The sequence below is a fragment of the Poecilia formosa genome, unplaced genomic scaffold, assembly GCF_000485575.1.
Source record: "Poecilia formosa unplaced genomic scaffold, Poecilia_formosa-5.1.2 Scaffold36, whole genome shotgun sequence".
Taxonomy (NCBI): domain Eukaryota; kingdom Metazoa; phylum Chordata; class Actinopteri; order Cyprinodontiformes; family Poeciliidae; genus Poecilia; species Poecilia formosa.
The window spans coordinates 2,480,060-2,497,207 of NW_006799975.1; the positions used below are offsets into that span (position 1 = coordinate 2,480,060).

The 17,148-nt window shown below is 38.6% G+C and overlaps 1 protein-coding gene across 4 annotated transcripts in view; it reads right to left on the bottom strand.

Annotated features, from left to right (window-relative positions):
- vps13b (vacuolar protein sorting 13 homolog B) overlaps positions 1–17,148 on the bottom strand; it is a 333,331-nt gene that overhangs the window by 264,000 nt on the left and 52,183 nt on the right. For all 4 annotated transcript variants that reach the window (XM_016670633.1, XM_007550475.2, XM_016670636.1 and 1 more), the window contains exons 17-18: positions 14,637–14,821; positions 329–463 (exon numbers count right to left, since the gene is read on the bottom strand). In XM_016670633.1, coding sequence (XP_016526119.1) covers positions 329–463; positions 14,637–14,821 — 320 coding nt within the window. The remainder of the gene's footprint in view (positions 1–328; positions 464–14,636; positions 14,822–17,148) is intronic.

A 17,148-nucleotide genomic window follows, 5' to 3' on the forward strand; every position in this document is an offset into this window, starting at 1 on the left:
ATTACAGCTGCATTACATCTAATCTAACCAGCATCATGTGTGCATTTTGAACTTGTGAACTTTTCGCTATGACACCATTTCAATAACATCCGTCCTATCAAAGACGTGACCACAGCCCAGCGACATCAGATCCGGGAGAAAACAGCGGCTGAATCAAATAGCTGGAAAGAAATCAAGATAAAATGTGGACTAAAGAAAAGAGAGGGATAGAGACAGACTGGAGCATGTAAAAGTATGACTTCAAGAAAGTAAAGGAAGAGTCTAGTCTGTCTCACTCTTTCCCTCCTACACAAGCAGTAAAGTTTTAACAGGGCACAGCTGTACACACCTGGGGTCCTGGCGCACACTTTTACAGCTCCCACAGTTCCTGAGGCACATTTCACCATCGCACGGCTGCAGAACTTCAGCTCCAGATTTTGGACCAAGCCCTCGAGAGTCGGTGACGGGCCTGGATATTTCACACCTAATAAAAAAAAATAAAAAAGTGAATATGAACTGCAGTCTTGCAACTTTAAAAAACTTCTTCTGTGGCTTTGTTTTTATCTGATTGGGTTTTAATTACAACTGACCAACCAGGTGCTATGTAACAAACAACTAACAAATGCATTTAAAAAAAGAATGTGTTTGGTAGTGGCTACTACAAACAAAAAGTACCTTTTCTTTCCAAGCGCATCATAATCATGTGCATATTATACTACATGCATACATTGAAGAGCCCAAAGATTAAAACTTAGTGATTTTAAAGGGTTTATATTTTTCAGAGAACTGAAACTAAAATTACTGTAAAGAGAAATAATTGCACCTACAGGACATATAATTAAAAATTACATCATCTAATCTTGTTTCCTAATAACTCAACAGTGCTAAAGAGTGTGAAACTCGCAGATGTGCGTGTGTGTGTGTGGTGGGAGAGTTTTCATACCAAAAGTAATTATGTCAATGTTTTTTATAGTCAGAAACCGTTTCAAGCACATAAAAGCAGAGGAAGGTTAAACACTAGCTGGATAACTGAAAAGCATTATAAAGTAAATGGTGTCCTCTGCCAAAAAGCCTGTTGAGAGAAGGGAGGAAGATCCATCCATCACCTGACACATTCTTCCACTGAGCTACAAACTGGCCAAGGGAAAGACACTGCATTCTTACATCACCATTTCCAACAAGACTTTACAGGATATTTCAAAACAATCCCCTCTTACAGTAATACCTCTTCATTTCCGACAAGCAGTCAACACTTTTTTTCTTACCGAGTTTACAGATGTTTTGGGTTTTTTGTAACATGTTGAACATGTGACATGTGAGATGAACAAATCTAAAATGCAGAACAAAATGCCACAAAAGAACAATAAGGTTAAACCAAGTAGAAGTTGCACAGGGAATAGAAAAAATTTAATTAAACGAAACAAAAGGGACGTCATTTAACTGGGGATTACTTCCCAACTGATTAATGTGACGGTTCTGTATGAATAAGGAGAAGAGCAGTACTGTGGACAGCTGTAAAAGACTGCAGGCAAAAATTTTGAAAGCAGTAACAGAAATCCTAATAATTTCTCTTCCATTGAGTTATTTTCCAACACATCCTCTTCTGTGTTTCATCAATCACCCAACATCAGAAATATCCCAGTAGCAAAATATTGAAATGCTGAAGAAGATGTTAGTTGGTTGTTCTGTTTTAGTTTAGAAAGCAAACAAAAAATGAAATAAAATCATACATTTGTTCCCCAAACTATATTCCTTATTTCAATTTGTATTTCTTTCCTTCAGGAGTTAATTATGGTCTGGACTAGAGCTCAAACGACTCCTCGAATAATTTCAGTACCTTGATTATTGAAATCCCTTGAGGAAAGTTTATCTGCCTCGAAGCTTCATCAATTTATGTTTTATTATTTAGTGCACCATGTTCTGGGCGGGACATTATTAGTATTGTGCACCGGCTCTCACTTCTGCCTATGAGTTGTTGACAAAAGCTAAGTGTTAGCAGCATAATGTCCAGTTTTTGAGTTCAGTCTGTGGGGATTTCATTGATTAATGATAATGCCCGGGTTTTCATCGTTTTTGTGGGACTAATAACGCTCTGTCCTTAAAATGACTGGCGTGATGCCTGGAGTACGGCAGCTTTTCTCCTCCGGGAGCTGCTGGTTCAAAGCGAACAGTTACACTGGTGTTATGCTAGATATACCAGTAAATATTTTATCAATTTTTTTTATCCAATTACTCAATTAATCGTAAGAATAATCGACAGATTACTCGATTACTAAAATATTCATTTTCAACAGCCCTAGTCTGGACTTCATACATCTATGATTCCAAAGATTAAAAATTTATTTCAACATTATGAACACATTATCAGTACGTTTCTTAAAACAAACTTAAGTTTTCTGTATGTGTACTTCTGTGCTAAAGATTTCCCCCAAATGTCACTTTAATGTCAAGTGACTCAGCTGAGAACACAGGCTGGTTTGTTTGGCTTGGAAGGGTTTTCCTCTCTAGGAATGCAAGATATACAAAGTTTAGTTGGGGAACCATGACCAAAAAAAAAAAAAAAAAAAAAAACAAGATTTAAAAAAACAACTCATTTGGCAATGAAGCTTGAAACTCCTAATTTGAAACAGTAAAAGTTTCTGATCTTAATGCATAAAAACAGTGGAATGTTCAACCAATACATTCCAGTGGTACTAATAAAGTACAATACATTAATGCAAAATATTTTTTAATTCCAAGATGAAATGACAACAAACACCAGATGAAACGATCTCTTGGTGGTTTGAGTTGATTTCAACTGTAGCTCAAATGTATTTTTATTGCGAGCACGCAGACATGGATGGCAGGATTTGAGTTGACCACAAATACCACACTTAACCAAGGGAATTGCTGGGAAATTGCTAAAATCCCTAACCACTGACTTCCCTTCTCTCTCTTTCAGACAAATTACCAATCAACCTCTTCACCTGCTGTCTGAGAGGCCCTCTATACGCCCAGATGGAAGATGGTAACGTTAATAACCCAGCTGAAGTCTCTCTGCCACACACTTTAACATACCTGCAAGTCAAACAGAACAGTACCGCATGTCGCCCTGGGATTTTGGCTGCTTACTCCTTTAACAGCTTCCAGTCTATTTAGGACGAAAGCAGTGGGAAGACATTCCAGCGTGGACATGTTTAAATCCAAATTAATAATGCACTTCTATTGGACATTGTTTTTTCTAAACTAAATTACTTTAATATATTTTGGATGCATTGTCAGCTGCTAGTAAACAACACATGCTTTTTATATTATCAAAGTAAACGCATAACTGTCATTAAAAACTAGTAGTACGCTGAAGCATTAAGACCATATCTGTGATTTCTCCATGTAACTTTTCAGTATTACATTAGTTTAATACGTTGTGATTTGTTTTGTATTCCACTGGATATAACAAACAAACACACAATCAAAGTCATAAGACCAGAGAAAGAGTTAGAAGGACTCACATTTAGCACATTTAGCATTTTCCAGTTTAGGAACTGGGAGTCACCCAGTTCTAAGTGGAGCTACAAAATTCAAAAACAAAACCGGAGAATGGAGCTAAAAACTGTCTGTTCATCTGCTGGCCAACAGTCCATAGAACCAAAAAACCTAAAAGCAAAACTAAAAGTATCCCAAAATGATTCTGAAGTGAGGAGCCCAACAATATTTTGTTGATTAATAGTGATGCTTCATGCAACGCTTACAGGAGAATTAGGGATCACTTTTCAATGTGTTAAAGGTGACTACATGAAGGGCATTCATGAAATCTGATTTTGCAAGAATCTCTCATCATCCTTTAAGAAACATTTTCTACATGATTTAGATCAGAGAGATATGCAGGATAACCCAAAAGACGGACATTTTTCTCCTGGGAGAAGCCCAGAACTGTAGTGTTCTGTTGAAAGATCCAGTCATCGTCGTAATGACGAGGGCTCTCAGTCAAGCGATCCACATAGTTAACCACATTTGTTAGTTCCTTTGAAGAAAAAAAGCTTCTGGATTGCGAGTGAGCCTCCCCCACTGTTTTGTACAGACATCATCTCAAGGGGGATTTCCCTCTCATGCCATCAATGTTGGAAACCATGAAAACCATCAAAAGTGAATTTTCTTGTCTGAAAATTAAACTTGCCACCACATTTGAATGTGCCATGTTTGGTCCTCCCTTGAAAAGTCCAACAACAGAATTTGTGGTGTAGGAGGAGATTTGAAGATTTTTCTGTTTTCTGTTCTTTAAAAACTTCTCTTCATTCAGGGCCGTAATCTGGGTCAAGTATCGGTTTTTACAGACCTCCTGTTCAATCCTTTGGCTCTGCGTAGGTGAAACTTTTTTTGTGTTTACCAATTAACGTTTTTTGTTCCCAACCACCCCAACCAGCCTTTTAGAGACTTTCCTCAGGACAACTAAAAGTTTTAAAACTGTGGTCTTAAACTATTAATCTGCTTTTTTAAATTAAGTTTTTAATAATTAGTCTCCAACATGCTGTGGATAAATGGCACCAGGGGTATCACGATAACACATCCCTTCTGCCCACGTAGACGCCCTCAAGGGCACAGCGCACCTGCTGGGTTGGTAGCTGCTGAACAGGAGGAGGGCGTTGGGAAGTGGTGTGGGGGGCTCTCGAAAATGTTTTGTCCAGCTGTTGGACTATAAAAATGTGGGGTGAACAGGAAGAGTGAAAAAACAAGGGTTGGTAATTTTGTCAGCTTGAACAATGGCATTCTGTGTGTCGTATGTGTGCAAGGTGCATGTGTGTGTGTAACACAACCAGACGTGTGTCTGTTCGTCTCTGCGTGTTATTAAAAGACCAAGTGAATGTATGTGTGGCGCTGTTAGTTGTCAAGCAAAGGCAGGTGCAAGAGGTACATAAACACACAGCTAGGGGTCAGAGGCTACAGTACTCCGTCAGACAGAAAGAGGGCAACTGCCTGACTAAGCCTCGATGAGATGTGCTGTATGGTCCACTAGTGCCCATTATTCATGGAAGCCAAACATATATGACGGGAAAAGTATGATGTACACCTGTTCACATACATTGATATTAAAATCACAATTTGTGAATGAGTACAAAAAAAACAACAACCTTGTCAGCTATTTTACATCATTATTCAGCGAATGAGATCCACTGAAAGCTGGATAAAAATAAAATAATTGAGAATTAACTCCTGTGAAGTGTCTTATGATTAGTCTGTCTCCTCTTTACTGAAGCGTCCTGAGTGTTTCTTTTTATTCCATATGGGACCTGGAAAGTCAGTGGCAGATTTTAAAAGCAGATCAGGAGCACTGCAAGTACTATGTTTGTTTTTTGCACTGTTTCCAGACAGCTGTCTTCCAGGCCTAAATGCTGGCACAAAAACTGCATTAATGCAATAATGCACTAATGATAAGCCAGCTGCAGGGGATGGTAAGCAACCACAACAACAGCTATGCTCATGTTTTCCTCTTTTCCTCTCTTGTGCTTTCTAAAATCACAACTATGCGAGTATTTATGGAATGACCAAGCCACATAAAAGATTTTCTGCCTGTTTACGTGTTTTCCATCTGTAAACCTCTTCAGTGAATGTTCCTCCACTAAGCACTCCTGACTCAACCATCGAGCTGTAGAGCTGAGGAACTTCCTTCAAAGTGTAAAAACCATAGTTCTCTTCCATGTAAGTCATCCGGATTGTGAACTTACACTTCAGACATCTAAAAGTCTTAGTACAGAGTATAGATGGGAAATCAAATAAATTTTTCAAAGCATCAAGAACCAGACCTGGATTATTCTGACTTGATTAACAAACATCAGAACTCGATCATCTCAGAGTAAACATATGACCCAATTTTGACACAAAAGCAAAGGGAACTCAGAAGTGTGTAAGTGCAGAACCAGAAAAGTTTATAACAAGAGTCACAGACACTGCTTCTCGAATCCACTGCAACAAAGCAAAAATGACTTGGACAAGAGTTAAAGGAAATCAACAGGAAGAACTCTTAACTTGAATATGGCAGAGCTAAGGTACGTTTCAATTTTCTGCTACTATCAACAACAGTCAGGAGTTGGGTTTTTTGGAACATGTGCCAATATTTTTCCCCTCCAGCTTGTGTTTCAGGATGTGATTGGTCAAGTGGCATGTTGATATCTACCATTGGACTGAAGAAATTCAAAGTGTAACACTAACTTATTCTGAGAAAAACAAGTTTGTTTTACTTCAAGTGAAAGTCATCAGTCCATAGTAAATGTATTAATTTCTTCTGTAACTGATGGCAAATGATTAGTAAGATGTACATTATTGCCAAACCATGATATGAAGGTAAATATAGAGAAGCTAGAGTACTACAACCCTCCAGCTTGGCATTGAGCCTAAAGCAACGAGGGGGCTGACAGAAAAAGAGGTAGACATAGACAAGTTGGGTAGCCTGAAAGCAGCCAGCTGAGCCATTAAGTGCTGATGCAGAAACAATAACTGTCTCTCTTAAGTCAGGAGGGGCTGTAGTAGAAGCAGTAAGTAGGAGCAGGTCTGTTGGCATCGTGCCCAGAACTGACACACAGCAGAAATACAGACACATGCAGGAGAGTGGGACAGGAAAACAGACAAGGCAAACCAGTAGTGATTTCTCCTGCAGTTAAAGCTCAGAGAAGAGCAGTTCTCATAGAAGTACTGCTTCTAATGTCACCAACTCTTAATATAGTTGAGATAATTGTCTTTTTAACTGTATTATATGTTTAGAATTTTAGTTAGTGGGCTTGTTAAAGAAAAAATGTCAAGTCCAAGTACAGCTAAATGACAGCCATGACACCCATCACTGTTGAGGCTTCACCAGCACTAAGAAATCACACACTGTTCTTGGATAAAGGAAGACAATGAGCCATTTATAAGAAAAGCCACAACAATCAACACAACCTCACACACACAGGTCTGCTCAAAGCACACTAGTTCTTCAAATAGTTGAAAACACTAAAACCACTGAATCAATCTAGACTGCAAAATGTTTTCACCAAAATATTCAATAAAAAACACAGTTGGGTGAATGTACATCAAAACACAGAGTCAAGCGAACGAGTGTCTACAGACAAATGCATACAAATGTAAATGTGTTTTTCCCTAACTGAGAAAAGTACTGCCAGGCCTCGTTGAACAGAGGCTACAACAACTGCACAACTCAGTGCTTAGGACAATCATTGCAATAAAGGCAGTGATGGGGTCTAAGTGCTGGTGGTAGCACAAGCTGGAGGTCTAGTTTTCATAATTTCCATCCCCTCCAGGTGTTGCCTGCCTTTTTGTCTGTCCACTAAAACAGTGACATATGTTCTCTCTGCATTCAAACCATGGTTTTCCCTGCCACTGAATTACCACAATTAAGGAGGCTTCATGCGGAAGCAATTTGGCAAACACTAATGTGCCGAGGAAGCAAGGTTTGGCAGACATTGGGGTGGAACAGAGGAGTGTGTAGGGAAAAAATAAATTAAAAGTCACAGTGCCTGAGAGATAGAAATGTGACAGAACATATAGGGGGAAAAAAGGAAGAAAGGCTTTTTTTTTTCTTTTTTTTGCAAAATAGGTCATTCCTACATTGCCGTTTGGAGGGAATTAATTAACCAGTGGTGAGACAGTATTGGATGAGGATCAAGTATATTAGTAGTCCTTCCAGTAGTCCTTCCGTTACTCATATACTCAGCTTAATGCTGCCCTGACAAATTTGGCTATAAGAAACAAGGGCATTATAGCTTTGAAGTAGCAGCCAGGATAGAATGCCAGTGTGGTTCCACTGAGACAGATGCTCGAAACAACACACCACAGCTAATGACGATAAACCAGTCTCTTTATTGCTTAAAAGCAACTTGGAAATACTCTGTGCTCTCCCTCGCTTCAGATCTTAACACCCCTGTGTATCTATAAGTCATAAAGGCTCTACTACTTGTGCATTTTCTCTTGATGAGAGAAAACTAATAAAATAACAAGCAAAGCATTCTTGTTTACTAATAATCCATGGGGATCAATATTTATATCTAAGCTTTGAGGGAACTGCTGGGTCTGTGTGTGGTGGTAGCCAAGACTGAGGTTTTAGTACTGGTGAGGCACTTCAATGGGTGTTACAGAGGAAATTTATGGCCTTTTGACATGGAGCTATGTGCTCGGCTGGCACTAGTCACTACCCTCAGATGGGACCATTGGCTCTCAGCAGGGAGTCAGCTCTGTAGACACTACAAGATGAAATAAATACAAACAGATTTATTTCAGTCTGTCATTAATTTAGGACTTGGTAACATCCAGAGTCTGCTCCGGGTGCTTTAAAACATATTATTCTCACAGTGGATTTTGTTTCATGTCCTAGATGATTCATGTTAAGAACTCTTGAAAAATCTTTGCCATTAATCAACCAAACCATAAAAAAGTTTATATGCTTTTAATTTTAAGAATCTCTTTTCAGATCAAAATAAAGGCTTCTGTTGAATTGGTTTGGGCTCTCATAACTCTTCCTTTTCGCCGATTCTTTCACATCTTTTGCTGTGCTTATTTAAATACTATCAAGAGAAGTGCAGGTACTGACACTGTAATAGTCAACAAGTCGTTACCTCTGATATTTTATAAACCAAGGCCACAGTACATAAATTTGCATAATATTTCTATTTACCTTTCCAAGACAAAGTTGTGAGCCACTACTGAATAAAACATTAAAACACATTTTGGTACCTTCTAAATGCTAGGAAAGGTGAGTGTGACTGAAATAGTACTATATAAGATCAGTCCATTTTTGTCTATTTTACATTTTGCACAAAATATTGAATCTCAGTCATGACAATATGAATGTGTGCATTATCACAATCACAAAGGACATCTTGGATGCACTACATGGTAATCTATGACAATTCAGTTGCCATGGATTGAAACTTTTAACTATTGGTCACCTGGGAGGGCTGTCCATTGTTCAAACCTGAGCTTGGTGACTGGAAGGCTAAAGGCTCCCACATATTGCATCAAAAGTGTATAAATAGGTTCTCATTGATATAGAAGCAAGACAAAAATAAAAGCTTCATTTTGTTCATATCTGCTCAAAGTGTTGTGTGATTGGTCAGGAGTTTCTGTGTTTTATCGAGGAATGTGCTCAGCTGTTTATTTTTGCTATGAATTTTCTCTGCAACTAGTCTTCTTCCACTATCTGGTTTTTGTATCCGGAGAAGGCATGAATAATTTAAAGGAATCTGAGGAATCTGGTGAGGAATTGTGTAAATTTGTACAGTTGTTCACTAAATAACTACTACAATAAAAAGATTGAAAACTCCTGGATAGAAATTGTAATGTCATTGTCCATGGAGGAGGCTCGTTGCAAAAAAGTGTGGCACTCTCTTCGTGACCATTTTATAAAAGCAAAATAGAGAATGCAAGGAGGGAGTGGGAATGGCAGGTAGGGTCAGTACGTAAAGAGAAGCAGGAAGGGTCTTTCCTAGGTGGTCTACGGCGTCGTATGAAAGGTGTGTGTATGCCAATATCCTGAAACCATGTGACTGCGTGACTACTTTTTGACTTTGGATGAAGCATGTGGGAACTTGAAACTCAGAGTGGTGAGGACATGGTTAGCATGGTAAAGGAAGAAAACTCTGGGTTTGCCACAATCAAAACTACCATCACAATAATAAATATGTCTTTTTTTTTTTGATGGAGGAAACAGAAGCCACTTTGAGGTCCATTAATGGCATTAAATATAAACATATTAAGCATTTGGAAGTCTAATCATAAGTCAGCAAACTCTGACGCTTGACTCCACTGGCATCACTTGTTAGCTTGTGACTAAAAGGAGCAACAGTGAAGGTGCAGACAGCTTCAGTAAGACAAAAGAAATGTAGGGAAAGATCGAGTCTGGAGTGACTTAAAACATCATCACAATCTGCCATGGATGGAATAAAGGCCGTCTGTAGTCCATTGAAGTTTTCATTGACAAGAACTGTCTCAAGTTCCATGCAAGATTTATTTATCAGTTCTCTGATGCTGACATAACGTGTCTTTAATGTCAGAAATAAGGTTGCATGTAGATGAAAAAGCCCATTCTCTTTCCTTTCCCTCTAGCTTTCTTCTTGTCCTGATGTCAATTTGTGAAGCAGACAAGAAGACAGGAAGAATTTTCTCCCAAACCAATAAGTTACCTCTTCAAAGAAGTATGGATATTTGAGTGAGGGGCCAGACTACGCTGAAACAGACATCTTAGGGCTTTCATTTAATTCCTCATCTCTTTACTGACATTTCTGACAACCACAGACCAAAGGAAACCTCTGGTCCTTCTGTCTTTCACTCTCACTGTAAAACACTGAAATGTATCCAAACAATCATTGCAAAAACTGTCTGGGCTTATTAGCTGACAAGGCAAAGTGGCTTGTACCTCCAACTTGTCTCAATTAATAGATGTTGAACATCATGTTTCCTAAAAAGTTCATTAGAGCAACTCGGTAATGAACTGAACCCTCCCTGATCATTCTACTGTCAGGATAACTAGTAGAGACAGAAAAAAACAAAAAGGTGAGTTTAAAAAAGGGGGAGGAAAAAAACAAACGGAGAAGCATTGTGAATAGACATCATTAAACACAGCATACCACAGAGGTGACCAAGTGATATGAAAACAGACACTTTTCCACCTCTAATAATACGGAGCTGTTACAGACCAGTGTTGTACCACTGCATCACAAGGGGATTTGCGTCAGACTGAGGCTCTTGAAGCCAGTTAGATCACAGGAGTATGAAGTGATGGCCATGTGAGGAGTAGTCTTTTTCATGCAGTGCAAAAATGCGTTAAAACTATGGTTGACATGATCTCAGAAATTACATTTGTTTCCAAGCAACGGAGTATGTTAGTGTGAAAAAAGGTACAAACAAGTTCAGGAGATGCAAGACTTTTTTTTTTCCATTTCTTTTGGTCATCAGCAACCCTACAAAGCCCACAATGTAGCCTCTCTTTTCAAGATTTAAGCGTGAAAAGAAACACAAACAAATTACTTGTTTTAATAATGACTGCACTGTGCGTAATATCCCAGGTCTTTCTTTAACATCAACACCCATCTGGTTGGTATGAAGTGAGAGCATTGACTTGCTCTAGTTCAACATTTTTTGAGTCATTTGCCCTAAATGGGATCACATGGTGTGAGTTCAAAAGTGCACATATGATCCAGAAATGATAAAGGTAGGCACACATCTGTCTCTTTGTCCATATGCCAAACCTGACACTCAAAGAGGCGCCAGAGCTGTGTGTAATAAAGGGAACCAACGGCCAGTTGTAACTTTGGGCACTGATGTTGGTCCCAAACTCTTAAGTTGCTTTATTTCCCTCATCCTGTCACTTTCCCTTTCAGCCTTCAGGTTCCTTTTCTTTTTCATTTTTTATTCTGCTCATTAAAACATTCACTCTCTCTTCCTCTGTTCTTTCTCCTGAGGATCTGTCATGCTAAAGCTATGTCACAGCTCATATATCCCCCGGCAATCATCCAGAACATGGCTGGTGACCACCATCCACCGACGTCTACCAGTACCTCCCCCTCACCATGTTGTAGACCAGACCACCACAGAGTTCTGTGGCCAGAAAAGCAGCTGTGGTGGCTGGATCAAAGTTTAATCAATCACTGCTGGGAAAAGCGAGTGCTGCGATGATTTAAATCATCTTACCTTTGTCTTTTCAAATGATCCTTCAAGACAAGGGAGATGTGAAGAAAAAGTCAAGTTTATCAAGTATGCACGTCGAGAATTAAGATACTACAAATGTTGAAACAGCTGACGCAGTTTTGTTACTACTAAGCTTACAGCTAACATAAGAGGATTTGTGCTTCAACAAAATTACATGTTTATATACTCGCAGTGCTATTTAGTAGTAGTAGTAAACTCAGAAACACACACACAAAATGCAGAAGCAGCACACTACCCTCTCCCACAGATGCATACAGATCTGAGCAATGTGTGGGAGGTCAGTGTGGTCAGTGTGTGGTGGAATCAGGGTGTAATATTGCCCTAAAGCAGACAGGAATTACTGGCCCTACTTTCTCACTATTACTACTGATGCTCCACTAGCCACAAAGGGACCTCAAATGTTTTAACCATGGCTATATCCAGAAAGTTAAAAGGAGAGAAATGGATTACCATTAGGTGAGGCCATGTCAGAAGAAATTTATTATCAAACTTTAAAGAAAAAAATACAAAAATAATATAACTTTGAATAAAATTCAAAGGGAAATAAAGATGAAAACAGCTCGACTACAAAAGACTCTAATAAACTTGAGCCAGAGTTACTGAAGCGAAGGAGCTAAGGAGTATGTAGTAGTCATAACGGCAACGAAGATCAAAAACTTGGAGAAAATAGACCCCATTTGTTCATCTAACAGCACAAAGCTATTACAGATTCTTACTCACCACAGATAGATGACTGAAAAACAAAGTGTCATGCATTACAGACGTCTGTTCAAAAATGTCACTGCTCTCTGGGCGTTTAAACACTGTCCTGGTTGATTTGCTCCAAACCAACAGCTGGAAACACACCTGACTACCTTTTTTTCCTCTTTTTACAACATCTTAAAAGTTTGCTCAAAATTCATGTGACATTGGAAACATACCTATTGAACTCATTTTATTGGCGTTGCAATTTTTTCTTTATCTCAAGTCTTCAGATTAACCTTCAGAAGCATGCAAATAACACTGGAGCAGAAATGTTTCCCCAGCAAATAAACAGTCCGATTTCCCTCTAACTAAATGTACTCCATATGCAAATAGCTCTCCCTCACAAAGGACACTGACCAACTGTGCTGTCAGCTAGACCTCAATATGAAACACCTTCCAACACTGAAAGGCTCAGCAATATCAAAAGGAGAAGAGAGGGAGTCTTTTCCTAAAATGTTACAAAACCACATGTTTAAAATGCTTTGTTATCTATATTTTTTCAGCCTCATCTTGAGCACTGCAAATGTAGTACATTGAAAACACATATTGTTATGAATATAAATCTTTATGGGAGTCATGGCAAGCCTTAACCTGTACCAGGTAAAGGACTGGATTATTTTGCTGAAAAAAGTAAGTGGAAAGGTAAGTTCCCAGGGGAAACTCAGTGGTTCCTGCACAGCACCGGGAACAACTAAGGTCAGAAAGTAAACAAGTTTTTGTTTTTTAAATTCAAGTTGATCGACCTTACTTTTCTTTATCCTCTTCGCTTTTAATTTTCCACTTAACTACAACACTCACATTAGTGTGGGTAAAGAGGATTGCAAGGAAAATATAGACACATCTTCAAATGGAGATACACAATACAAAATATTTGGTTTTGGTTATATAATTTATGGTGAGTATTTTCCTTATTAAAAGATTCTGACCTAATGCATCACCTTTTTCCCCTTCACTCTCATGCATTCTGAGACTTCAGTCCTCCTATTAAGACTCCCCCTCCCCCACCCTACTTTTTCTGACCTGCCAGCATATTGGCCAGATGTGTAAATGTTTCTCCATGTCACTTTTCAAGACACATTCCAAGAAAACAGCAAAATGGGGGAAGAGGAATATTTGACTTCACTTCATGGGAGACTAGTTTCATACATTTTGGCAGCCACACAACAGTGAAAAAGGTAGCTTAGCTGGCCTGGCTGAAGGAGAATGTTGACAGCATACCAAACAACATGATCCTAATGAGTTGGAAAATCCCTGGCCCTCCAGAGAACAGTCCAGATGCTACCGTCATAAGACGTGCTACTGTTTTGTTCAATTTATGCTCTCCTCCTTTTCTTTAAAAAGGGTTAACATTTATTAATTAACCCTTAAGGGATTCTTGGTGAAATGAAGCATTACATGATTTCACACTTGATAACAGGTATTGTAACTTTCATTTAAAAAAAAAAAGTACATCTTTAACCGTCTTCTGCAACTCAATGTATCTGGAGAAAATTTGCAGAATCTTTTGCACCCCTGCTTAAAGAATTGGCTCCAGATTACTAGCTGCACTCGGAGTGACTTGTTCTTAGTCATAGTCTCACACTTTAGTTAAGCCCTGAGAAATAACTGTAAAATGTTTCACAAGACCCAACTCACTATAAGTTATAGTCAGCTACAGATTTCTCAGCTGAATTTGTTTGGCATTAACGATCCAGCTTTATTCATAAAGAACTTTACTACTCTACTAATCTGATTCATATCCCTCACATACATCTCACTCATTTCTTCATTCAAGGTACATAAACAAGATTTCAAAACCTAAGCTCAATTAAAGAAATTTTAGATGCACCCACCTAAAACTAAACATGTGAATGTGTCTTTGTTTTATAAGTAAATACTTTGTTCTTAATATATAGTGGGATTACAGTTTTGATCTTCTTAGCTCATAACTGCATGAGGAAAACCAAGAAAATTCACATGTGGAACCATTTGGAGTTGCAAATACTTATCATTGTAAGTAGAGGGATACTTTTTCTTTGAAAGTGTCTGCAGCACTAAAAGCAAATCTATAGTAAAATGAAGACTTATCTAAAAGTCTGTGTGACAAAGAAAAAGTCCAGAGGAAATAGTACTTAATCTTACACACACAAACAGAAGGAAAAACATAAAGTAGTCACTGATAAGATTGTAAAAGTTTATACTATAACTTTGCTTTTTTTTGGAAAATGGCAAATATCACCTCACTTCACATAGATGTTGCTTACCTGGAGCTTTGAACACCTCGTTGAGCAGACTGTCACTGATTGGCACTGGGGATCCATTCACCATACTGTGGGTCCAGCTCTGACAGATTGCTTGAAGCAAAAGTGTCTGAGGCCTTGTGGCCTGTACAGCAAAATGCGGAAGCTCAAAAATACACTCTGAGGTGGGGACTGATGACCTTTTGCTCCTGCAAAAGAAAGAACAGAACAGGCAAGATTACATCAAGGATGATGTTCCAATGTGTTCCAAATGAGCAAATAATCGCTTGGTCGAATTGGTAGAGATACACAGAAACTCAAGTATATAAATTTTATTGTTCAATAAAAACAGCACCACAATCACTCAGCAAAAAGGCCCAAGTACAATGAACTAGATTCCAACAGTTAGAGTGAAGGAGAACAACGGGTAAGCCAAGCTTTCCTTGGTTACTTGGCAAGCAGGTCGAGTTTTCTGACCCTGTTCTCCCCCGTTGTCACAACTTTGACGATGATTTATGTGAAAAGATGAACACCCTAGAAACCTGAGCCTGAAATACATCTCTACACATTTAACATTTCATACGTCCGCAGTGCAGAGAGAGAACTTGTGAGATTCTAGACACATGACAAGATGAGCTGAGTGTTCTGGGAGATGAGGTAACAGAGCATTGAGATGGAAACCTCTGAGCCTCTGTCCATCAGAACCTCAACGGACCATGGTCTCATTTATCATCTGACATCCACACAAACTCACTATTTAGTGTTCCTTCTATTTGTTTAATCATTTCCAAATCTTCTAAAGGTATTTTTTTTTTCAATACACAACACAACTACCTGCCTATCACTTACTCAAATCCTACAATGTTCTTCAGTCATTTTGATCAAATACATAACAAAACACATTTAACAAACATGAATATCCCCAGACAACGAATAGTAGTGTACACAGGGCAACAAAGCACTTGTGCCCATCATAGCGACAAAGCAGATTTTTATAGAAAACTATCTTATCAGAATTTACTGGAGAAAAAAAAACCTTGGATGCTTCAACTAAACCAGAAAATACAGATTTTATGGTAGGATTATTGCATTTTTTCTCTCCATTGTAAAAGGTCCAATGCTACATTTAACAACTTGCACTGAACTAGGCCTGTTGCAATAAATCAATTAATCACGTGATAAATTAAAGGGACTTCAATTTATTGTGTTTATTGTGTTTTTCTCTCTCTATCTCTACTAAAATTATTATTATTATTATGCCTTTACCATTACATTACTCAAAAATGGTCTCAACAATATTATCACTTATTGCTATAACTTCTGGGACAATGTATCGTCCAGCAAAGTTTCTTATGACAGGGCTGCAGTGGACACTGTTTTGCATATATAGTTTTTGATGAGTCACTGTGTGTGCACACATGCATAACCAACAATGCAACGGAAACAAAGAAGTTTGTTTTGTTTTTGTTTTTTTCCCCAATGGTGATTTTAGTGAAAATAAAATGTGTGTTATCCTAACAATGGTTGGAAAATGTCAGAAATGTGCTTCGTTTTTCATTCAGTCACACACAAAATATGGCGTTTCAAGTCCGGGACATGTCACAGAGTTGATCTTTTTCTCAGCTCTGCAATCGTTTAGCTCCTCTGTTTCCCTCCCTCTTTTTCCTCCAAGGCTCTCTTTATTCTTCTCTTTCTTCTACTCCTGGGTGGTTCAGAACTGTGACAAGAGGTGTGAGCTGCACTTCTGCAAGCTTTGACTTCTGAAGACTGCTGTCTCTACTACAAGGCAAAAAGTGTGAGAATTTGATAAAAAGGCACAATGGGACAGGGGAACAAAGGGGTAAGAAACTTCAGACATGACAAATACAGTGAGTCTTACCTCAACAACACTGACATACACAGCGTACCCAAAACCATGTCTATTTGATGCATTTGGCACTGTGGTAAATTATGTAAGGGCATGCTTTTTAGGCATTAACAATCCCTACTGCTGCATTATACAACAAGACATAAATCATACGTAAGTAATATGTAAGTTGTGTGCTCAAATTTGTGCAAAGTATGTGTGTGTGAGCACATTAGAAGACATTGCACTTCAACAAAAGACAGCAAAGACGACACAGCATCAACAATGCTCCCACATGCAAAGCAAATGTGCTGGCAGAGCCACTTCAATGAGAGGACTGGCAAGGGATGAAAGTTTGTTGGCTTATTTGAGTGTTTATAGCATTTAAGGGGAGCTGTCATGAGCATGTGGTCCCCTAAAAGTTTAATTATGCACCTGTTTTATTATAATATACCCAGTTCTTTGTGAACACCATCTTGGATCTTAGAAATAAATTAGAAGCAGAAACCCTCATTAGGGTGTTTTGGGAATGTTGGATGTGAGAACAGCCAGGCACTCATCGTATTTCATTAAGTAGCTGGCACGGTCAGTGTTTCTTGCTGCAGCATGGTAAACAGCTTTTTGGCAGGAAGCTTTTCACTGTTGCCACAGGCTTTGAGCAAAACAAAAGCAATCCAAAGGTCAAATTGG